Consider the following 25,098-nt stretch of genomic DNA (forward strand, 5'->3'; position numbering starts at 1 on the left):
TTTCCCTCTTCGTCCTCAACCAGTCCAGGTTCCAGCCCTCAACTGTTCAGCTTTGCATCATATTGGCTCTTTTATGTTCTGTTCTGATGCAGTTGTTTGTGTGGCGTTGGGTCTACTGCTTCAGTTTTGTTGCTCCGATTAAAAACGGCTCAATTTGTCTCGCCCAGAACGCAGCGGAAAGAATCCCCTGCTTATTCACCTTATGTAGCCCCGCCCACTTGTGTTATGACTTCCTGTCTGTTTTACCTGGTCACTAGTACTGTACTGTCACAGGAAGTGTAAACAACACAATAGGACGTAACCGGCTGTGTTGGAACACAAGGTGAATAGACTTCCACGAATCACCTACGCTGGCCCACGGCTGACAGCACTCTCACTCACGACAACTCACCAAGTCAAATGTGTGAGACGGCGTAAAACGCAATAACGGGGCACTCCTACAGTAATTATTGGGGGCATTTTTTTTGCCCTCTAATTTTAATTTGACAAGGATCTAATGAACTTTCAAAGTGTGTGTGCCCCCACGCCCTCATTCATTTCTGCCTCTTACGAGAGTCAAAAATAATTAAAACATTGAAGAGACAAACCTACTGGCCCTAAACACCCCAGCCAAAAAAACACAAGCATGCAATAGAGAGGCAAAGTGAACGTCACTTCCTGCTTCAGCACTGTACCAGAGATTTTCTTCCGCAATTTATTTTCCCATAGACATTTTGTAAAATGCTTATAAAAATAGAGTTTTACTTGGTCAAACCAAACGGTTCGGCTATATTTAGAATCGGGAGAGACCATAGAACATTTCACTCTGACCAAAACTTTAAATAAATAAATAATAATGCCTCCGGCCTGGCTATCGCCGGCGGAGGCATAAAAAATAGAAAAAATATTTTCTTTAAATCCGCATTTCTTTTTATGTTTTGGTCTGAGTGAAATGTGATGCGATCTCTCCTGTTTCTAAATATATCTGAACCGTTTGGTTTGAAACAAGCAAAACTCTTTTTACAAGCATTTTACGAAATGTGTATGGGAAAATAAACGGCGGATGAAAATCTCTGGTACAGTGCTGAAGCAGGAAGTGTGACGTTCCACTTTGGCCTTCTATTGCCCTCTGCTGACTAAATGAGTGGAAGAAGAGTGAGAGGCCCACCGGTGAGGATGATGTTGGGAACCCCTCCGCTGCAGTTGGAGTACAGCATGTTGGAGCGCATCTGCAGCGGGTCCTGGAGGGCGCCATGGCTGCCCCCGAGCCCGGCCAGGGCCGCCTGAGAGTAGTAGAGCGAGGAGGGGTCGAAACACGAGCCGCCCGCTGCCGAGCTCATCACGTTCTCCAACAGGCTGAATTGGTCCAACTTGCAGGCAGATGGTGTGAGAGAGAGACACAGAGGGAGAGAGAGAGAGAGACACAGAGAGAGAGAGAGAGACACAGAGAGAGAGAGAGAGACAGAGAGACACAGAGAGAGAGAGAGACAGAGAGACACAGAGAGAGAGAGAGACAGAGAGACACAGAGAGAGAGAGAGACAGAGAGACACAGAGAGAGAGAGCGGTAAGCACAGGAAACAAGAGATTAACGGCCTGCGTTGTCGTGTTCACCCCAGAGCCGTGTAGATAGAAGAGTCGTGACATCTCCATTCACTCCGATGGACCAGTTTTTTTACTCTCAAGTTCCAGGAAGTAAGGTCCTGGATTAAGCAGCACTGTCGAGTTGCAGCAAAATGGACAGTTTGTGATGTACTTTGTACTTAAAAAAAAAAATCAAATTGTACATTATCAGCTTTATTTTAGCATTCAAAAGTAGCGCGAGACCCATTCCTGGCTGTTCATTGGCTAATGAGTCACGCATTTTGGTCCTCCGCTGACGCCACTCTCTCTCTAGAGGACGCTACCTGCGTTGTCGTGTTCACCCTATTCGATGTGATGTCTTACTTCACAACATGACAGGAGTGGGGGGGGGGGGCGTGTGTGTGAGCTGTAGGTCTGTGTGTGTGTGTGTGTGTGTGTGTGGGGGGGGGGGGGGCATGTCTGTGTGTGTGTGTGTGGGGAAGGGGGGGGCATGTGTGTGTGGGCATGTGTGTGTGTGTGTGTGTGTGTGTGTGTGTGTGTCCAGGAGCAGGTTGCTGGGTCAGGGCAGTACCTGATAGGGGAAGGTCTTGGCTTGACGGTGGGAGAACTGTTGCTCCATGAAGGGGTCGCTGAAGAAGGCCGCCATGTTGTTGTGCTGTCACAACAAAGGAAGACAAGTCAGAACGTCAGAAGACACCAGGTTGGCAAGTTTGAGAGGAAAAGTGTACTACCGTTTGCAAGCCGAGGCGAGAGTGCGATACTCCTTGAACGCGAGTTTAACGAGCCAGTTACATGTGCTTTGCATAGATTAAATGAAGACATTACCATTCGTTTTGTTTTGTATGCTACATACTTATTGGCCAAATATATTACTGTAACATTTATGGGCTAGAAAAGTCCGCCCACGTAGGCACCAGGCGGCCATCTTGCCTGCTCAGAATTGTCTCCTGGGAATGAAGATTGATGGACAGCTGTCATGTCGTGATATGAACGAACACGCTGGGGGCGGGACTTACCGGGCTCGAGGTGAAGTCCAGGGACATATTGTGAAGTGGAGAAATGGGCTGCTGCTGCTGTTGGTGTTGCTGTTGCCGTTGTTGCTGCCCCTGGCCCACTGCATGCTGGGACTGCTGGTAGAGCGGATAGGGCGGGGGGGGCTCCATTGGCATGTTGCTGGTATCCAACGCAACTCCCTAGATAGGAAAGAGACAGCCGGACGGAGTTCTACAGGTTGAACCCAGGCAGTTGTTTGTTTCCAAACTGGAAGCTAGACCGGGGATCTACGCTTACAGCATCTACGCAGAGGTGTGACCTCTTATTCTTCTTCTACATTCAGTCGAAAAACTCATACATAGATTGGAACTTTTCTGGTAATTTGGCAAACAGTCCTACTGACCAATACTTGGACACAAAGAATGTTACTGATCGGTCCATAGGGGGTGCTATAATAAGCCATGAAATTCGAAGTCTTATCCAGGGGTGTAGTGGTAAATGGAGGCTCTAGAGGTGGGTAAACTATCCAAGGTGAGTAGTTTACCCACCTTGCTTCCCCTCATCGATGGATACAGGTGATCTGAGAATAGGTGAGTAAACTATCTGCCTCATTTCAAAAGAGGTGGGTAAACTGCGTTTTCCTCCGTGGTCTTATCTCCACCGCAGCATTCTGTCATTGCGTTACTTATGGATGGTATTATAGTGAAAATAAATGATTCCCCTTTTTTGCTGGGGACCCCCTGGAACATCCTAAGGACCCCTGGGGGTCCCCAGACCCCACTTTGAGAACCCCTGAGCGTAGATAGCAGGGTAGGAAATAAACCTTTTTAAACAAGGGCTATTTTTACCCCTGTAAAATATATTTCAGGGGCATTTTGGATAATTTCCACCAGGGCTATTTGATCAAATGTTGGGAAATACTTTGTAGGAACCTATGTAACGATCTATGTCCCAAACATATTTTATTTCTAAAAGTTCATAAACAATCACAGTTAAAGATCCCCATTTCCTCTCTCAACAACACTGTTGATTGTCCGGCATGTTATTAATGTACTTGGCAAAAACATGAGTGAACTAGCTGGCCAGCTAGCTTGTGCTGCCTGTCACTCAGGTAAATAACGCTATAGGAGGAGGAGGGGCGGGGGTTGTACGGATGCCTAGTTGGCCATTTTCAAGTCACGCTTTGCAAATACAGAATAATGTTAAAATACAGAAAGTATTAAACTCTTTATTTTGCGGGGGCATTTAAAAGCCCCCGTCACCCCGGTTACAAGGGCAATTCTAGATTTTTTAGGGGCATTTTGCCCCCCGAGCCCCCGCTAATGTCCTACCCTGTTAGATAGAGATGGGACTTGGCACAGACACATGTGGGCATGCTGAACATTTCCGCCTCAATGAAATATGTACATTCATCGGATTTCACTTTGTTTACGAAAAGTCAAACGATTGGTACAAAAATGGTCACATTGAGCTATAATCTTTTTAACTTTCAAAACAACAAGTTTAAAAGACAGAAAATGCATGACAAATAAATCATTCCAATTACAATGCAACAGGTTGGTTGTAAACATACACATTGCCCCATGTTGCTATGTTGAGATTTGAAGAAAATACAGTAGAATATATCATTAATAATAATATGTTGTGACAATAAGGAAGTGTTAGGGTAGACAATGTATTTCTTGTCATGATGTGAGCTGCTGTTGCTTGCAGTTATATTCAGCTTTAAAAGTAGACAAGATAGTTCAAGTTAAGTTTTCCGCAAAGTCTTGTTGTTATTAGTTTTATTATTTCAGTTTACAAGATTTTTTTTTTAACACCTACACTGCTTTTCTTCTCAGTTTTAGTCGAACCTTGCTTCAGAGTACAGCGGTATGTCACCTGTCAGTATGTGTGCCGTTTGATTGGCTGCTGGTTGTGAGGTGAGGAGGGGGGTGTGATGTGAACAGTGTTACCTGTGTGATGGGGGACAGCGAGGGGGACATGGTGGGCGACAGCTGCTTGGCCAAACCCCTGCGCTGGTCGGCGCCGGGCGACAGGGTGAGAGGGCTGATGGGGGCGGGCCTCCGCCGGGGGGAGGAGCTGCCGAGGCCTCCCGGAGGAGGGGGGTTGGACAGCGAGGACAGACGCAGCGACGAGTGGATGGAGGGGTTGCTGAGGGACGCGTGCAGCTGGGAGTTGTTGAGCGACGCCTGGATGGAGGGGTTGCTCAGGGAGGAGGAGAGACCTGCAGGGAGGAAAGATGATCCAAAAGCATCACCAGACCACATCACCATGTGAATATGAGTTGAGAATAAAACTAACAAGGAGGGCTGGCTGGGTATCGTACAAAAGAAGAAGAAGACGATATAGTAGCAATACCAGTACCCTTAAAGTGATATTGATATCTAGAGTACTTCAGTGATCAATAATATTTTGTTCTACTTCATTCCATACCCATTATGTGAATGGAAGCATTCAGGAGCATAAAATGCCACCACTCCTCCCCATCCAAGCCTTTTTTTTCTCCACAGTTTTGAAAGTGTTCAAATTATTATTGCTATTACTGTTATTTATTTTTTATTATTATTTTCCAGAACCCACTGTTCTCCCCAACTGTACTTGGCCAACTCCCTGCTAGGGGGTGTTCCGGTCGTTGCTCCACCCCCTCTACTCTGCCGATCTTGGGAGAGCTGTAGACTAGCACATGCTTCCTCTGATACACGTGCAGCCGCCAGCCGCTTCTTTTCACCTGACAGCGAGGACTTTCACCGGCAGGACGCAGCGCACGGGAGGATCACGCTATCCCCCCCCCCCCCCCCCACTTCCCCTCCCCCAGAACAGGCGCCCCCGATCAGAGGAGACACTAGTGCAGTGACCGGGACACATACCCTAAAGCTGCCTCCACATGATAAGCCATCTTCTCTTATCTCACAGCGCGGGGAGAGAGGAGAAAGTTCAGCGGTAACCAGGTCAGAGTTTAAACAATTTTAACCTCGGTGACCTTTGACCTCAGTGCACGGTGGCAAATTCGATTTGCGGTGCACGACGCCAAGGGTAGTGCTGCCGCATAGTTGGGAGGCAGCACTACACTGCACTACAGCCAGCACAGCGGGCGCAGATCGGTTTTACCACGGATCATCTGTGGGGGCGTTGATCTGGCTTCCCACCCGCAGACACGGCCAATTGTGCCTGCACGGTATGGACGCCCCCGACCAAGCCGGAGGTAACACGGGGGCTCGAACCTGCGACCCTCACGTTGGTAGGCGGAGAATCTACCACTGCACGCCCAAAAGTGTTCAAATGATTGAAATATTTATGGGACTGTAATGGGTGGTAGCAGCTGCGGTAGTGAGCCAGTCACACGTCACATTAGGAAGGAGGCTTGCGGTGAAGACTGCAAGCAAAACCATACAAATAGTAATTTTTTTCTAGATCTGTGTAGGAGGAGGATTGAACGCAGGTATCGGTCTGACTGGAGAAGTTTCGATATACTACTCGGCACTGGCTTATTTCAGTCGATACGAGTACCGATCGCCAGCCCTACAAGTAGTAAGAAGAGTCAACAGAGAACTGTGAATCTGGAGCAGATACGAGTCCTTAGAAACCACGGAGAGAAACGCGTGTGGAAGTGATGATGTCGTTACTTAGTATGTAGTCCGTTTTCCAGCGTGCTCTCCAGGCCCCGCCCACAAACACACTAGACCTGATTGTGTGATTGGAGAGAGATGGAGAGAGTGGCGGAGGAGGAGAGGAAAGTGAGAGAACGGAGAGGAAAGCGAGGGAAAAGAAAAAGGCTGATTGTAGCGAGCCAAAATGGGGTCAAAGTTCTTCCGTCGCTTTGGTGCTCGGCCAAGCTGAACCACGTTCAACATACACGCACGCACACACACACACACACACACACACACACACACGCACACACACACACACACACAACACACACACACACACACACACACACACACACACACAGGGAGGAAAGAGTGAGAAGGAGCAGAAGAGGATGTGATCAGATCAGGCAGGAGAGTTCAACGGGAGGAAGCTGGAGACAGAGAGATCATTCAATAGACTATCTCTGATGTATTGGTAACGGGAGGAAGCTGGAGACAGAGAGATCATTCAATAGACTATCTCTGATGTATTGGTTGACCGGCAGGGAGAGAAACAACAAGCAGCTCCACACACTGGGAGAAAGTAGCTTTCATCCATATTTGGCCAGATACTGTATGGTATGCCAACAGAACTGCATTGGAAATGGTGCCTCTATTCTCTCTAGAGAATCCAGAGAAACTCTATGACTTTTCAGTCATTATTATGAACTGAACCAGTATTCTAGAAAAAAGAATATTGAGCTTGTATATTGACAAGGTCCTATTTGGAACACACAAGACGCTAAGATAATCGAAAATCGATAATTGATCGTTAAGGAATCACTTCGATCGTGTGGAATTCTTAGCGATTTTTTAAATATATATATTTTTAATCAAAATGTATGTGTGCAACCAGGTGAGGGCGCAATCTCACCAGTTTTAGGAGACAGAAAACTATGAGGGTGGGGCAGCCGAGGTGAATCATGATCCAGCACTCAGCAGGCAGCGGAAATGGAGAGAGCAAAACGGAGGTTTGTTTTTCGGACCGATTTCGAGTTCAAATAGGACTTTGATCAGTGCGATGCCGTGTATGAGTACAACGCGGCCACAACGGCAACGATACACCACTTGGAACGGCGGACATCCTCCGAGCCTGGTTAACGTTAACGTGCGTTGGCGTCTCTCTCACCCTGCCCTGAGTTCATCTTCCTCCTAAACAAGAATCAGTAGGCTGGACGCTGGAGTTAACGTCACGTTGTTGTTGTTTATGAGCGGACACGAGTCACCAGCGCCTTCATATGTGACTCACTGTTATTTGTTTAATGAGACTAAGTTAAATAGGCGGTGTCTCGTCATAGACGCGACGTCTATGCACCTGCTTTTGAATCCCCAATCCTGTAGTGTAGAGCCGCAGCACCGTCTTTTGGTGTCTTTAGTATTTTCTGCCATAAGTATTTTCGTTTAAAAAATAAATAAAAATAAATAATTATTATTATCGATAATTGATCGTTAATTTCCCCGAATTTCGATTATGGCAATTTATTCAAAACGCCCATCCCTAGCAGACAGTCAGCATATTTGGAGATATCAGGTATTTTTCTCCCTTCAGAAGGCGGCACTTGTTGTCGCTCACTTTTCACACCGTATGAAAAACAAGTTCCAGATTTGAAGATTGCCCCGACGAGCAGATAATCCATCACAATAAACATGGAGCCTTAATTTTGTTTATTTCCATTTGGTCAGCTTGCCTGCGTCCAGTGTTTTCATATCAGTGTGTTGCAATCTGTTACGCTCTGTTTACTGTCAACGACGCCCGCGGGAGGAAACGGAACCCTCCAGGAAATAATCCCGGCCACACGTGCCATTACCGTCATAGACCATGTAAAATATATGGACGTGGCCACCGTGACGTCACCCGTTGGTTTTTGTAGTCCCGCTTTGAAGCCTCGAGGGTTGCCATTTTCACCGTCGCCATCTTGGTTATTTGGAGCCAGAAGTGATGTCGTGAATTTGTACGAGAAGAGCCGCAGCGTGGCCCGCTATTGCGCGATCATTGGACTCCGCCAGATGGGGGGGTGGCGGCGGTATTGATTTTTTGAAAACAATACCGCCCCCATCTGGCGGTATTAAGGTGCTGCGGCATCTCATCACTGGAAATGCAGGCCTGTGTGATTGAGACTGCTGAATGGACAGGATGGAGAAGCAAGTGTATGGTAATTTGCCTTCAAATGACACAATATAATAATAAATATATACATATATATATAATAAATATATACTTCAACCGCTCACACACACACATACACAAACAAACCTGTGCTCCACCCACCCTGTGAGTTGCCGATGCCCAGGTGCAGCATGGCGGCGGGCAGGTTCCCCGTGCTGCTGCCCCCGCTGAGGTTGGGGTACCCCCCGTTGTCGTCGGGGTCCAGCGGGGTGGAGAGCGGCGAGGGGAAGTGCAGGTTGCTGAGGTCCGGCAGGGAGCCGCCTGTATTCAGCGAGCCCTGGTAGTGGGACAGGCCGGGCGTCTGCTCCGGAGACGGGAATATACTGCAGGGAAGGGAGAGAGGTTACCGAGGCGGCCTTCAAGAACAAAACCTGCTTTGACTCATCAAGAAAAACGCACTCGACACTCAGAAATCCTCTGAGTGAATGGAAATACTTCTATCCACTAGGGATGGACTCGGCTGTTAGATCGTCGGGTAGGTATTCGGTTTTCTATTTTGGGATTCCGATATATATTTGTTCTTTTCTAAATGTAAGCAGACTGGCACTAGGACCCTGGTCTGTTGTGGGAATAGAATAGTAGTGGGTCAGTAGTGAATATCGAGGAAAAGACGGGGTTGAAAAGTGGCTTTGTTGCCTTAGACCTAACCAACGGAGCGATACGCGTTTACTTTCGCTTTTAACGGCGGGGGAACGTAACCGGGTGCGTTGGTATAGCGGGCCAAGGGGTCCTGACCAAATGTCAACATTGGACGTGATGGGAATGAGAAGGCACTGGGTGTGTGCAGAGACAGGAACATGTAGTTTTTGTGGATTCGTTATCGCAATTCGGATGCGCTTTTATATATAGTGTTGTTGACGTTCCAAAATAACCCAGCTGGCAGAAATCTATCTTTACTGATGGATCAGCATGGCTGCAGCTAAGTCCTCCTACAGCACACAGACACATCGCCTGTATAATATACGTGAATCTTTCAGTCATTAAATATAGGATAACTGCTGTGTGCGGCATGGCCTGGGGGACAGACACGTGCTGCAGCACTAAGCCACGTCAGATCCCCCCTCATACCCCCCCGGCCAACCAATATCCAAATATTCCATGTTGATTTATTACCACGAAGGCCAGGGAAAGGGAAGTTTGGGGTCCCCTTCTGGAACTGCTACCTCCACGACGCGACCCCCGATAAGCGGTTGAAGATGGAGGATGGATGGATGATGATGGATTACCAGCGCACCGGACAGGGCCGATTTTACCAACGGGCCTCCCGGGGCTGAAGCCCCGGGAGGCCCGGGACATCAAGGGGCCCAAAAAAAACAAAAAAACAAACAAACAAACAAATTGGGATGTCATTGGAAAGTGACATTGTTAGAACATTGGACTTCACCACTCTAGTCAAACGCTTTGCCACGGCAAAAGTCAGGAAGAAGACATTTCAGGTACGAACAGACTTGAATACTGCTTGATTGATTTGTGCAATAATTGAATAACCATGTGTGTGTGCACTGTAATAATAACAGCAATAATAAATACTAAATAATAATAATAAAAGTGCTTGTTGTGACATCTCAGTGGCAATGTTTTCTTTCCAATCAGGCTGTTTATGAAAGAACATGATGGCTAAACCTACAGTTTGTGTTTGTAAGTTAGAATGCTGACAGGAGAGCAGGTGGTGACATGAAAGTTAGTGAGAAAAGGAGAAGATACTGAATAATGACATCACAACAGTATAATCCTAATGTTGATTTAAAATTAGATATTCCTTTAAATACGGCTAAAAAAAGGTTAAAAAAAAACACTCAAATTTGTTGGGCGCCGCCGACACTCCCTTCCGCTTGAGGGGGGGGGCCCTGCAGAGATGAATAGCCCCAGGGCCCATGAAGTGTAAAATCGGCCCTGGCACCGGAGCCCAAAAAATGGTATTCGAGCCAGCCGTACTCTCAGGGCTGTATCTGACTCAGAATTCTGTCAGTCTAATCAGATTTGGCTGTTCAATATGAATATTCAATTCTTTTTTCTCTTTGTTTTTCTTTTAAATCTGGCAATCAGAAAATCCATTGGCATGAGTTTGTTTGATTTGTTTGGTTAATTGGGACTTTGTTTTACAGTATCAATAGGCTGACACTTATAGCAAAATAAGCTATATCATGATCTATTGGGAGAAACCAAGAAATCCTATGTAAAATCTGACATCCAGCACCGACATATTTGAGATGATACATTTCAAGGGGTTAGTCCTAAAAAAAAAAACTGAATTGAAAATATAGTCAGGAATGGAATGATCCTTGATTATCCATGTTTCATAAGCACATTTTGCGACTATTCGACTGAGATTGGCAGCGAATCAGGCTCCTTCGAAGGCATAATCAACGCCGGGATGATTTCAAGTGCTCCCATTTCCATCTCCAAACTGACGAGAGCTTTCCTCGACTCTCTTCCACCTGTTGCGGCTCATTATGTTTTCCACCCCTCCACATGTCCTCTATTCTTCTCCTTTCCACTGCTGCCAGTACGCTGCAACCATGACTCACTGCTGCCAGTACGCTGCAACCATGACTCACTGCTGCCAGTACGCTGCAACCATGACTCACTGTTGTCTGACCACACACACAAACACACACACACACACACAACACAAACATTGACAATATGCGGTACAAAATGTTTGCCACCACACACAAACAACAGCATGTGTGTGTGTGTGTCTCGGTCAGAAGGTTCGACACTTGGAAGAGAAGCTGAAGAAGCTTGGCTCCTACGGCGTACACGATTCCACGTCCTCGGGGGAACACCGGAGAACACTGGTTTTACATGTCTTATTCATCACTTGGTTCATCTATGATTCATTTCCACCATACTCCATCTTTGCAGAGATCAGTTAAAAGCGCTTCAGAAGACAGCGCTCTGTATTCAGATGATGTGGAGTCAAAAAGGGGGTCAAAATTAGCTCGGCAAAAACCCATCCTGAACACGTGATCTCACGTCCTGTTTCACTCTACGCATCAGTCAGGACTCCCAATCCGCTCACACCGATTTCAGCGGGTGGGACTACTTGCCTTGACAGACAACTCCTTCAGCCAATCAGCATTGAGCTGATGCATACTCTTGTTCTTGTTGTTATTGAGTCTATTTCTGCAATAACTGCACTTGATTGGCCGGTTACGCTGTCAACTACGACGCAGTCCCCGATTGGCCCGTGCACTTTGTGATTTCTGGAAATCGCTGGGGGCGGGCTGGAGGCTAAACTGAGGCCATTTACACCTGGCGCTAACATGCGCTTTCTGTGATCAGATTACAATCAGATTGTGTTTCATCACTTGAAAGTACAGGTGTAAACACCCCCAAAACGCATTGAAGAAGGATCGCAATCTGATCGGCCAAACCACCTCCGGAGGTGGTCAGGGATGCATCGTGTACACATTGAACACAAGTGTAAATGCAATGTGTCCTCTCAATCTGGATACAGCAACTTTATGCGGATTGAGAGGACAACCATTTCTGCAATCAGATTGCAATCAGATTGCAGAAAACGCATGTTAAAGGTGTAAATGGAATCAGGCTGAAGTGATGAAATACAATCTGATTGCAATCTGATGGTAGAAAACGCATGTTAACGCCACGTGTAAATGGCCTCACTGAGTTCACGTGATCTGATCTGAACCACCTAAGGTCAAAACAAACTGGAAAACCACCCTTGTAAAGTATAGCTAATGCACTGCTAGTAGAAATGACAAGGTATGTTCACCCTTACGTGCAAGTTTTTTTTTTTTTTTTGCATGTTTTTTAGTGGGGGATTCCTATCTGGAGGAAACCCCAGGGGAGCACAGGGAGATCATGCAAACTCCGCACAGAAAGGCCCCTTTTGGACGACGCCACCTGGGCAGTAGGCAGGCACTGAGGACACACCCCTCAGCGTCCCAGGCGGGAATCGAACCCAGGACCTTCTTGCTGTGAGGCGACAGCGCGTACCACTGTGCCACCCCTACACGCATGTTAATGCAGATGACATCAGAGGTTATTTTCCAGTGGGAACACAATAGTGTGAGTAAAGCGTAATAAAAGAAGGCCAGGGGGAATTGATCGGAAGAACTTCTAGGATTTGATTGTGCTCACTGTGTCAAGCGGTTTGGGGAAAAAACCGACTCCTATTTTGAACGACACTACAAAACACTTTGTGCAACACCCCTCGAGGATTACTTCACCAGAGTATCACAAAAGCAACAAAACAAAACCTATTTCCAAAGAAGAAGAAACGTGTAACCCTGTTTTCCCCTCCTTACACTTACTTGATTCCAGGCACTTCACAGGATTTAGGCCGTGACGCAAGGGACTGGACCTGGAAAGGAAAAGTAAAACTGAGTAAAGGATTTCAAAATGCACTGAGTTGATACTTTTTTTTTTTTCACGATTTTTTTCTCCCCCATTAGTGCTATTTTTAATTTATTTATCCTGGTTGCTGCTCCACCCTCTGCCGATCTGGGGAGAGCCGAAACTGGCTCCACGCTTCCTCCGAGACATGGGCAGTTAGCCAGCCGCTTCGTTTCACCCGACAGGGGAAGCTTCACCGGTAGGACATAGCACGTGGGAGGATCAACGAGTTCCCCTCCCTCCGAACAGGCGCCCCTAACGACCAGAGGAGGCACCACTTCAGTGACCAGGATATTAATGTTTTGGTGTGGGGTTCCTATATGAAGGAAACCCCCAGGGGGCACAGGGAGAACATGCAAACTCCACACAGAAAGGCCCTTTTGACGACCCCACCTGGGCGGTGGGCACTCAAGGACATGCGGACGGGCACGCACTCCTTCAGCGCTCACAGCATCCCAGGTGGGAATCGAACCCAAGACCTTCTAGCTGTGAGGCGACAGCGCTTACCACTGCGCCACCATGCCCCCCCCCCCTGATTTGATACATTTGACTCTGATCATTCTGAATGTTCATTTTCTTCAAAGTAAAGAGGAAATGGAACTTCGATGAGTTTAACTTTTTAACCCATAACATACAAATAACAAAAATGTTAAAATGTATTCACCGTCCATGCTTTATTTAGTTGACTTACATTGCCTCAAGCTCGCACAGTATACTAGTATAGTAGTATAGGTTGAGGCCACGTCTCGTCATAGATGCTGGGTTAGCTGGCTCAGCCTGGCTGGGGGCATGGTCAGGGTGGGGTAAAAACCCTGTTCTATCCATTCAGCAAAGTTAGAATTTTGCTGATAGCCCAGCCCAGGCAGACACGATCGGGGATTTTACCACCGCAGTAAACGCACATCTGAGCAGACCCCCAAACATGTAGTTTAGAGCCGCAGCACCGTCTTTTGGTGAGTCAGCCCATGAGATATATGGACGGTTTTACCCCACTCGCGCGCCAGCCGTTTAACATTTTGTGGGCGTTCCCAGACATGCGGACTGTCTCTATAGTAGTAGGACAATATTGTTCCAAGAACTACAATCTTAAAGTATAACTATGCCCATTTTCGACCTGGATCATAAGTGACAGTCTGGTAACAAGTATGCAACTGTGAAATTGCACAAATCATGACAAATCAATCATAACAAACACTTTTAGGATCACTAAATACTTAAAGTTAATTGTTGGGGCAAACCAAGCTTGTTTTCTCTTCAGAATGTTGCTTTAGGAGTACGAACACTCAAATTAGTATATCTTCTTCAACTATTTTCACATTTATAATCTGCACTTTCTGCAAAACTGAAAATTAGCCAAAAATACCAGTCCCTGTCACATATTTCCCCTTCATTTATCATCATGGATTCAGATGAATCATCAAGCTTGACTACAGAGCTAACCAGGAAGTGAAATTTAGAATACAATTTATGCCAACGTAATTTTCTTGAGCATTATCTCAAATCCAGATTATCAACATGGAAATAATATCTATAGAGTGTATTGCAGAAATCCAAGACAAACAATTATCCCGCTTCTTTTGCAGAAAATCAAATTGTGCAAAAAAGTCAAGGGGTTGAATCTCTCTGTGGGTGACTGTACATGATGTTCTCCGTGTCTACCTAAAGGATAAGTCTGGTGTTTTTTTTAACGCATTGCTTACGTCAAACAAATCCTATGAAAACAACAAAATCAACGACGCGCTTGCGCTACTCCCGCTGCCTTCCCACAAACCGTACCGTTTCTATCCATCAACCCACAAGTCGTTGGCTCCAATTTTAAAGCTAAAAACGTAGAAATAGAGCTCACAAAGACATAAGTTTCCAATTTAAAAATTCGCTAACTGTTAGCATGAAAATCAAATTCAAATGGTAACACATCCTTCATTACGCCGGGGACTATTTTCTGTGCTACAGACGGAACTACTAGAGAGTGCAAAGTGTTTACAGGCGGCTTATTAAGTTGTTTGAGGAAACAGTGGGTTTGCCCGGTGCATCGCCATGACGACACACGATGCTGCCCAGAGCTACGGCATGGCTCTGCGACCTGCTTTGAATCAGTTTCTTTTGTAATTCAATGGTTCTACGGCTGCTGGGACGTGGCTTCATTGGGCATGGACGAGGCTCGTTGGCAAAACAAAATCAGTGCTGATTTTGTTATTTTCATAGGATTTGTCGACCGTATTGCAATGCTTAAAAAAAAACATCGGTCTTATCCTTTAAGCCCGATTCTTGCTTCAAAATAGAAACAGACGCGGACGACACGTCTGCTTTCATATGGAGCTTGCGCACGTCCGGCTACGCAGAAAGCATCGGTGTCATTGGTCGGCAAAGCCAACTCGGTGTCTCCAAAGTCTCACCTTCTTGGCCTCCCACAGCTGCTTGGGCAGAGGCTTGCTGACACCTATTAGACTCTCCTCGTTAGCCAGGCCGGGGAAGCTGAAGACTGCAGAGAGAGAGAAGACAAGGGGTCAAAGGTCAACAGGTCACCCTACCTACCTCCCTCCACACGGACGAGCGTGGAGAGAAACGAGTTCGGGTTTGATCTAGCGTGATCGAACGTCACCGAAGGAAGGTTGCAAAACTCACTGTCTCCGGAGCCGTCCACCTCTGCCTCGTTCACGCTGGCTGCACACCAGCCTCCACAGAAACAGAAAAGAAAAGGAAGAGACGGAGGAAGAAAGATGGAGGGGGGGGGGGGGGGGGGCGGCACAAAGACAGATTTAAAATTAACCAGCTGTTTGAATTAAGCCAGCATTTCTGGCACAATAATCAGCCCCCGCGCAACAGGAACGGGCCCTGTAGGATCCACACTGCAATTAGTGTAGCGTTTCATCAACACAACAGCTGGGCATCTGGCATCGTGCTATTAGGGACCGCAGTCACAGAAACCGGGGAGAGAGAGAGAGAAGTGGGGTGGGGATTCACAGACTCAAATAAGAAGAATAAAGGCGGCCATTGTTTTCCCCGGGCCACAAAGAACCTCTTTCTCTCCTTCCAACACTGGTAGGCCCGATGCCAGATACACACGTCTTTGTCTTTCCCTCGTTCTTACTTCTTTTGTCTACTCTTTTAACGTTTCTGTTTTAGCAATAACACTTCCTGTGCACTCTGTTGCGTATTAGCAAAATATTTGTTTTTATTTGTCCCCAAAGTCTCCTTCAAGTCTCCTCGTCCTCTCGGACTTGAGCGTTCTCTTCGATTCGCCTTTGATCGTTCACCCAGCCATCCCCTTCTCCTTCCCCCCGTGCTCTCATTTTCTCAGTGGCCCATTCAGTTGAGAGAGGCAGCTTTCAGGCTGCTGGGAGGGGACGGCACAATGAGGCGATACAACACTCCGCCATCATTTCATTTCCCATCAAAGGTGTCTAGTCACTGGCTACTCACAGAGGCGCAACTGGGACGGAAACCGGGACAAGTGGGACGGAAAATGGCTGGCCGGTGTCCCTGGCTGGATCAGTTACAGCGCGCTCTTAACATGAATTTACAATGCATATCTATGTATATATATATATATATATATATATATATATATATATATATATATATATATATATATATATATATATGCGTTTCCCCTACAATTGCACAGGCCTGTGACATCAATGACATCACAGTCTCATCCTAATTAATGTTAATATTATCCAAATCTGACTTCAAACGGCCAAAATTTCGGTCGCCAGCGAGGGTCCCCCCTGTGGTCGGTTTTGGTTTTGAAGTCCCTCCAGGCCTGAAAAAAAGTCTAGGGGAAACACTGAATATATACAGTATATACAGATCCTTTCCAAAAAATTAGAATATCATGGAAGTACCATGGAAGACCGTGGTCTTCAGTGGGCTGTCAAGCAAAGACGATTCAAAAATTTGGCGGAGATTCAGAGGGAGTGGACTGAGGCTGGAGTCAGTCATAACTGAGAAGTAACTGCTGATTTTCTTCACACTATAATAATTTCTTGAAATACTGTTTTGGGGGGTTTCTGGAGCTGTAGGCCAAAATTATGAAAAATGAAAACAAATAAAGGCTAGAAATATTTCACTTTGTGTGTAATGAATCTATAAACTATGAAAGTTTCACTTTTTGAAAGGAATCTGGTTTATACTGTATAGCCACAGTTCTAGGTCTCACACAGGTGCAGAACGTACGTGCTAGATGACTGTCGGCTATAGTCTTTGCAGTGTGTTAAAGTGCATCTTTTTGGCCCCGACACACACAGGCGACGTGAGGAGATGCAGTCGTCACGGTGTGTCTGGGGCTTAACAGCCTGTTCCCAGGTCTGCTGGGGCTTAACAGCCTGTTCCCAGGTCTGCTGGGGCTTAACAGCCTGTTCCCAGGTCTGCTGGGGCTTAACAGCCTGTTCCCAGGTCTGCTGGCAACTTGGCACTGACTGCACTGAAGCTATTTTCACTGACTCGGCACTGACTGAGGCTCTCTGCAGGGTTTTCTACCACATGTGGATAATAGGGAGGAGGAGTCATCAAAAACATTGAAATTTCTGATATCAGCTATTTTAAGAAGCATCACACCTCTACTTCCAACTGGCTTTAAGGTGAGCCAATGAGAAGACAGCAGACACAGAGAGCCCTGAGACATATAACCACACTGACACAGAGAGCCCTGAGCCATATAACCACACTGACACAGAGAGCCCTGAGACATATATCCACACTGACACACAGAGCCCTTAGCCATATATCCACACTGACACAGAGAGCCCTGAGCTATATATTATATCCACACTGACACAGAGCCCTGAGACATATATTATATCCACACTGACACAGAGAGCCCTGAGCTATATATTATATCCACACTGACACAGAGAGCCCTGGCCTGAGCTATATATTATATCCACACTGACACAGAGCCCTGAGACATATATTATATCCACACTGACACAGAGAGCCCTGAGCTATATATTATATCCACACTGACACAGAGAGCCCTGAGCTATATATTATATCCACACTGACACAGAGCCCTGAGACATATATTATATCCACACTGACACAGAGAGCCCTGAGCTATATATTATATCCACACTGACACAGAGAGCCCTGAGACATATATTATATCCACACTGACACAGAGAGCCCTGAGCCATATATCCACACTGACACAGAGAGCCCTGAGCTATATATCCACACTGACACAGAGAGCCCTGAGCTATATATCCACACTGACACAGAGAGCCCTGAGCCATATATCCACACTGACACAGAGAGCCCTGAGCCATATATCCACACTGACACACAGAGCCCTGAGCCATATATCCACACTGACACACAGAGCCCTGAGCCATATATCCACACTGACACAGAGAGCCCTGAGCCATATATCCACACTGACACACAGAGCCCTGAGCCATATATCCACACTGACACAGAGAGCCCTGAGCTATATATTATATCCACACTGACACAGAGAGCCCTGAGCTATATATTATATCCACACTGACACAGAGAGCCCTGAGACATATATTATATCCACACTGACACAGAGAGCCCTGAGCCATATATTATATCCACACTGACACACAGAGCCCTGAGACATATATTATATCCACACTGACACACAGAGCCCTGAGCCATATATTATATCCACACTGACACAGAGAGCCCTGAGACATATATCCACACTGACACAGAGAGCCCTGAGCCATATATCCACACTGACACACAGAGCCCTGAGACATATATCCACACTGACACAGAGAGCCCTGAGACATATATCCACACTGACACAGAGAGCCCTGAGCCATATATCCACACTGACACACAGAGCCCTGAGACATATATCCACACTGACACAGAGAGCCCTGAGCTATATATTATATCCACACTGACACAGAGAGCCCTGAGCCATATATTATATCCACACTGACACAGAGAGCCCTGAGACATATATTATATCCACACTGACACAGAGCCCTGAGACATATATTATATCCACACTGACAGAGAGCCCTGAGACATATATCCACACTGACACACAGAGCCCTGAGACATATATCCACACTGACACAGAGCCCTGAGCCATATATCCACACTGACACAGAGAACCCCGAGACATATATTATATCCACACTGACACAGAGAGCCCTGAGCTATATATTATATCCACACTGACACAGAGAGCCCTGAGCCATATATTATATCCACACTGACACAGAGCCCTGAGACATATATTATATCCACACTGACACAGAGAGCCCTGAGCTATATATTATATCCACACTGACACAGAGAGCCCTGAGCCATATATTATATCCACACTGACACAGAGCCCTGAGACATATATTATATCCACACTGACACAGAGAGCCCTGAGCTATATATTATATCCACACTGACACAGAGAGCCCTGAGCCATATATTATATCCACACTGACACAGAGCCCTGAGACATATATTATATCCACACTGACACAGAGAGCCATATATCCACACTGACACACAGAGCCATATATCCACACTGACACAGAGAGCCCTGAGACATATATCCACACTGACACAGAGAGCCCTGAGCCATATATTATATCCACACTGACACACAGAGCCCTGAGACATATATTATATCCACACTGACACACAGAGCCCTGAGACATATATTATATCCACACTGACACAGAGAGCCCTGAGCCATATATTATATCCACACTGACACAGAGAGCCCTGAGACATATATTATATCCACACTGACACAGAGAGCCCTGAGCCATATATTATATCCACTGACACAGAGAGCCCTGAGACATATATCCACACTGACACAGAGCCCTGAGACATATATTATATCCACACTGACACAGAGAGCCCTGAGACATATATCCACACTGACACAGAGAGCCCTGAGACATATATTATATTCACACTGACACAGAGAGCCCTGAGCCATATATTATATCCACACTGACACACAGAGCCCTGAGACATATATCCACACTGACACAGAGAGCCCTGAGCCATATATTATATCCACACTGACACAGAGAGCCCTGAGCCATATATTATATCCACACTGACACACAGAGCCCTGAGACATATATCCACACTGACACAGAGAGCCCTGAGCCATATATCCACACTGACACAGAGCCCTGAGACATATATCCACACTGCCTGGATTCTGTTTGTATTTGAAACTCATGCTTGGCCCGGATCTTAAGCCAATATCCTGTTTCTACTTGTTGGCTAAACAAAGCAGGTAGTAATCCACTGGAGGAGCACTGCCCTCATCCACTCCACCACGCCTCATCAGCTCTGAGATCACCACCCCCACCACCCCACAGACACACTGCACTGAACCCCCAGACAGACTGAACTGTACCCCCAAGACACCCCACAGACACACTGCACTGAACCCCCAGACAGACTGCACTGTACCCCCAAGACACCCCACAGACACACTGCACTGAACCCCCAGACACACTGCACTACTGTACCCCCAAAACACCCCACAGACACACTGCACTGAACCTCCAAAACACCTCACAGACACACTGGACTGAACCCCCAAAACACCCCACAGACACACTGCACTGAACCCCCAAAACACCCCACAGACGCACTGCAGTGAACCCCCAAAACACCCCACAAACACACTGCACTGAACCCCCCAAAAGACACACTGGACTGAACCCCCAAAAAGACACACTGGACTGAACCCCCAAACACAGACACACTGGACTGAACCCCCAAACACAGACACACTGGACTGAACCCCCAAACAGACACTGGACTGAAGCCCCAAACACAGACACACTGGACTGAACCACCAAAACACCACACAACCACACTGGACTGAACCACCAAAACACCCCACAGGCACATACACACTGGACTGAACCCCCAAAACACAGACACACTGGACTGAACCCCAAAACACAGACACACTGGACTGAACCCCAAAACACAGACACACTGGACTGAACCCCAAAACACATACACACTGGACTGAACCCCCAAAACACAGACACACTGGACTGAACCCCAAAACACATACACACTGGACTGAACCCCCAAAACACAGACACACTGGACTGAACCCCAAAACACAGACACACTGGACTGAACCCCCAAAACACAGACACACTGGACTGAACCCCAAAACACATACACACTGGACTGAACCCCCAAAACACAGACACACTGGACTGAACCCCAAAACACAGACACACTGGACTGAACCCCCAAAACACAGACACACTGGACTGAACCCCCAAAACACAGACACACTGGACTGAACCCCAAAACACAGACACACTGGACTGAACCCCCAAAACACAGACACACTGGACTGAACCCCCAAAACACAGACACACTGGACTGAACCCCCAAAACACAGACACACTGGACTGAACCCCAAAACACAGACACACTGGACTGAACCCCCAAAACACAGACACACTGGACTGAACCCCAAACACAGACACACTGGACTGAACCCCCAAAACACAGACACACTGGACTGAACCCCCAAAACACAGACACACTGGACTGAACCCCAAAACACAGACACACTGGACTGAACCCCCAAAACACAGACACACTGGACTGAACCCCCAAAACACATACACACTGGACTGAACCCCAAAACACAGACACACTGGACTGAACCCCAAAACACAGACACACTGGACTGAACCCCCAAAACACAGACACACTGGACTGAACGCCCAAAACACAGACACACTGGACTGAACCCCAAAACACAGACACACTGGACTGAACCCCAAAACACATACACACTGGACTGAACCCCCAAAACACAGACACACTGGACTGAACCCCCAAAACAGACACACTGGACTGAACCCCAAAACACAGACACACTGGACTGAACGCCCAAAACACAGACACACTGGACTGAACCCCCAAAACACAGACACACTGGACTGAACCCCCAAAACACAGACACACTGGACTGAACCCCCAAAACACAGACACACTGGACTGAACCCCAAAACACAGACACACTGGACTGAACCCCAAAACACAGACACACTGGACTGAACCCCAAAACACAGACACACTGGACTGAACCCCAAACACAGACACACTGGACTGAACCCCAAAACAGGAAAATAAACTAAGTCGGTAAAATGTGCGAAAGAGAGGGACAAAGAGCGGATGAAGAGATTTTTTTTGTGTCATTTTAGCCTTTATTTGATAGGACAGTTTCTAGACAGGAAAGCAGGGACAGTGAGGGGAGGACATGCAGGAAAGCAGGGACAGTGAGGGGAGGACATGCAGGAAAGCAGGGACAGCGAGGGGAGGACATGCAGGAAAGCAGGGACAGTGAGGGGAGGACATGCAGGAAAGCAGGGACAGTGAGGGGAGGACATGCAGGAAAGCAGGGACAGTGAGGGGAGGACATGCAGGAAAGCAGGGACAGCGAGGGGAGGACATGCAGGAAAGCAGGGACAGCGAGGGGAGGACATGCAGGAAAGCAGGGACAGCGAGGGGAGGACATGCAGGAAAGCAGGGACAGTGAGGGGAGGACATGCAGGAAAGCAGGGACAGCGAGGGGAGGACATGCAGGAAAGCAGGGGCAGTGAGGGGAGGACATGCAGGAAAGCAGGGACAGTGAGGGCAGGACATGCAGGAAAGCAGGGACAGTGAGGGCAGGACATGCAGGAAAGCAGGGACAGCGAGGGGAGGACATGCAGGAAAGCAGGGACAGTGAGGGCAGGACATGCAGGAAAGCAGGGACAGTGAGGGGAGGACATGCAGGAAAGCAGGGACAGCGAGGGGAGGACATGCAGGAAAGCAGGGACAGTGAGGGCAGGACATGCAGGAAAGCAGGGACAGTGAGGGGAGGACATGCAGGAAAGCAGGGACAGTGAGGGCAGGACATGCAGCAAATGACCACAGGTTGGATTCGAACCTGGGTCGCTGCAGGAAGAACCAAGCCTCAATGCTACGCACTCTACCAGGTGAGCCACCGGGGGTGCCCTCGTCCCGTGCCTCCCTTCTACAACCTTTTCTTACGGGGAAAGCTTCTGGGTCAAAAATGTGTATGTTGCAATAAGACTTCAAATAAATAGGTATAAAAGGTAGATTCTAAAGCAATAGATGTAGAACTGATGATAGATGTGAGTAATGTCAGTTAGATGTAGCTGTGGGTCTGACAGGAGTTGGCTGGATGGACTGTGTTCTCTGTTAATGAATGACCCAAGGGAGAGAAACACAAACACCATAAACTAGCATGATGACCAAGCCTTGGACCCGGTGTAGAAGCACCCTATCTAGTGTATGTGACTGATCCAGCCATCACCTTTAAATCATGTGTCTGTTCTATGCTGCTACGAGTTCTGCTCTCCTCTCACCAGCCTGTAGCTACAGTACAAAGACCAGTGCACTGAGTTAGCATTAGAGGAGGTGTCTTCTTCATACTCAAGTGGATCTTCTTAAGTAGGTTCAAGTGAGTCTCTGAAGGCTGGTTGGTTCTCCTGCCCCCGGAAAAACGGATTCCTCCCATTTCGTTTTTTTAATTTAAAACCATTCAAAATGGTAGTACCCTGACCTGGTCTATTTATAAAAAAAAGAAAAAAAAAAAAAAAAACTGAATGAATGTTTAATACTAATGTTATGTTAAATTATCTCTGTCTTAACCTGTTGGCACAGGAAAATAAATTTTGAAAACATACAGAAATACCCAATGTAGTAGGTGAGCACATCAATAAACTATGTGTCATATATTTATTTAGGTAGAAATTAAATTCTTGATGGCACAAGGGTTTTCTGGTCCAATGTTTTTGCCGCGAAAACTGCCGCGCTTAATATTGTTTGGCCCGCGACTGCTTATATTTTTCTGTATGCGGCCCACAACCAAAGCAGTTTGGCCACCCCGGGTCTATTTAATAGAGAAAAGACACCAGAATGCTGCTATTTGAATGGCTCAAAGTCGATGCAATAGATTTCAATGGGCCGTTTATAAGTCAAATGACGCACGTGTCATGTGGGGTAGCTGAGGCACTGCAGCACACCGCAGCATCGTTAAAGAGAGCTCCTCTGTGGGATCTGGTGCTGTGAATGCAGAGTTACGTCCCAGGGCTTCTGTGGGTGTTGTGTGTGTTTCACTCTCACCATTACGCTGCGGGGGACACCGGCCCATCTGCTGGTTCATGCCAAACGGGTCCTGGGGGTTTGGGTTCATGGCGCTGACGTGAAGAGCCGAGTCGGAGTTGGTTCTGCGGGGGAGGAGGAGGAGGAGAGCGTTACAGCACCTTGGACAGAGGCAGAGGACTCCTCGGGGCTGGCAGGTCAGTGAGTCATTCTGGGTGTTTCCGCTCTGCCTCCACACAGCAGGGCTGCGCTCATTCCATCTGCAGGCTGAAACCCACCTTACAGATATACAACCTCACAAGACTCGCGTTTTGGGCTAAAGGTTTACGAGTCTGAGCAACAATCACAGCTTTTGGCTGACAGATTAAATCATAATCAAACAGGCCCACTTTATTCTGTTGTCACCCCCTAAAAAATAACAATTAGAGGTTAAAAAAAAAAAAAAAAAAAAAACACCTACTGAGATGCAATACATATGAAACTATTATCAAAATGGCATGAGCAGCAAAAGATCAAATATCTTATTAAAAGGCAGTTTACACAGTAGTCACTGAGATTAATTTGACAAACGTGCATTCTATGCAGAATTTTGCCACTTGCACACAAGAGTGCATTTGAATCACTGATGTACCAAAATAATGTTCTTCTCTTTAATGGATTTTCAACGGCAAACTCTCTGTCAGGGTCGAATTTCAATTCACAGCGAGATAAGATCCTTTTTAACGTTTATTTTGAATAAGTCAATTCGTCCTTGGCTGCATACAAACAAAGCTGCATTATGAACTGTGAGTTTGTACGCTTACACCTCTCACACACACACACACACACACACACACACACACACACACACACACACACACACTTCACTCCAGCTGAGGGCTTTCTCTAATGCTCTCGATTAAGCTTCAATTTCTCCCTACTTCCCTTGTAGTACTAGTGTGTACAATGTGTGTAGTACACACATTGTACACACTAGTACTACAAGGGAGTACTAGTGTACCTTGTAGTACTAGTGTAGTACTAGTGTGTACAATGTGTGTAGTACACACATTGTACACACTAGTACTACAAGGACTACTACACATTCAGGTCTCACCCATGCAGTAGAATAGAAACAACTATTTTCCCCACCAACTAAGTCCCACAGAATGTGGATAGAAAAAGAAAAGATGTCAACATAAACACTCACAGTGGGTTGTATAATATTTTCAGTACCATTTTACAGTTCTCCAAGCTCAGCTATTTTCACATTTTCTAAGTTTAGTGTATATTTTAAG

The 25,098-nt window shown here is 46.8% G+C and overlaps 1 protein-coding gene across 1 annotated transcript in view; it reads right to left on the bottom strand.

The window, feature by feature from the left end:
- Nucleotides 1-25,098, bottom strand: part of crtc3 (CREB regulated transcription coactivator 3) — a 59,223-nt gene that overhangs the window by 7,005 nt on the left and 27,120 nt on the right. The window contains exons 6-14 of the mRNA XM_083652969.1: nt 23,843-23,946; nt 15,344-15,394; nt 15,115-15,200; nt 12,637-12,686; nt 8,456-8,676; nt 4,510-4,781; nt 2,578-2,754; nt 2,133-2,216; nt 1,148-1,349 (exon numbers count right to left, since the gene is read on the bottom strand). Coding sequence (XP_083509095.1) covers nt 1,148-1,349; nt 2,133-2,216; nt 2,578-2,754; nt 4,510-4,781; nt 8,456-8,676; nt 12,637-12,686; nt 15,115-15,200; nt 15,344-15,394; nt 23,843-23,946 — 1,247 coding nt within the window. The remainder of the gene's footprint in view (nt 1-1,147; nt 1,350-2,132; nt 2,217-2,577; nt 2,755-4,509; nt 4,782-8,455; nt 8,677-12,636; nt 12,687-15,114; nt 15,201-15,343; nt 15,395-23,842; nt 23,947-25,098) is intronic.

This window comes from Poromitra crassiceps, assembly GCF_964638095.1.
Source record: "Poromitra crassiceps genome assembly, chromosome: 16".
In the NCBI taxonomy this organism is placed as follows: Eukaryota; Metazoa; Chordata; class Actinopteri; order Beryciformes; family Melamphaidae; genus Poromitra; species Poromitra crassiceps.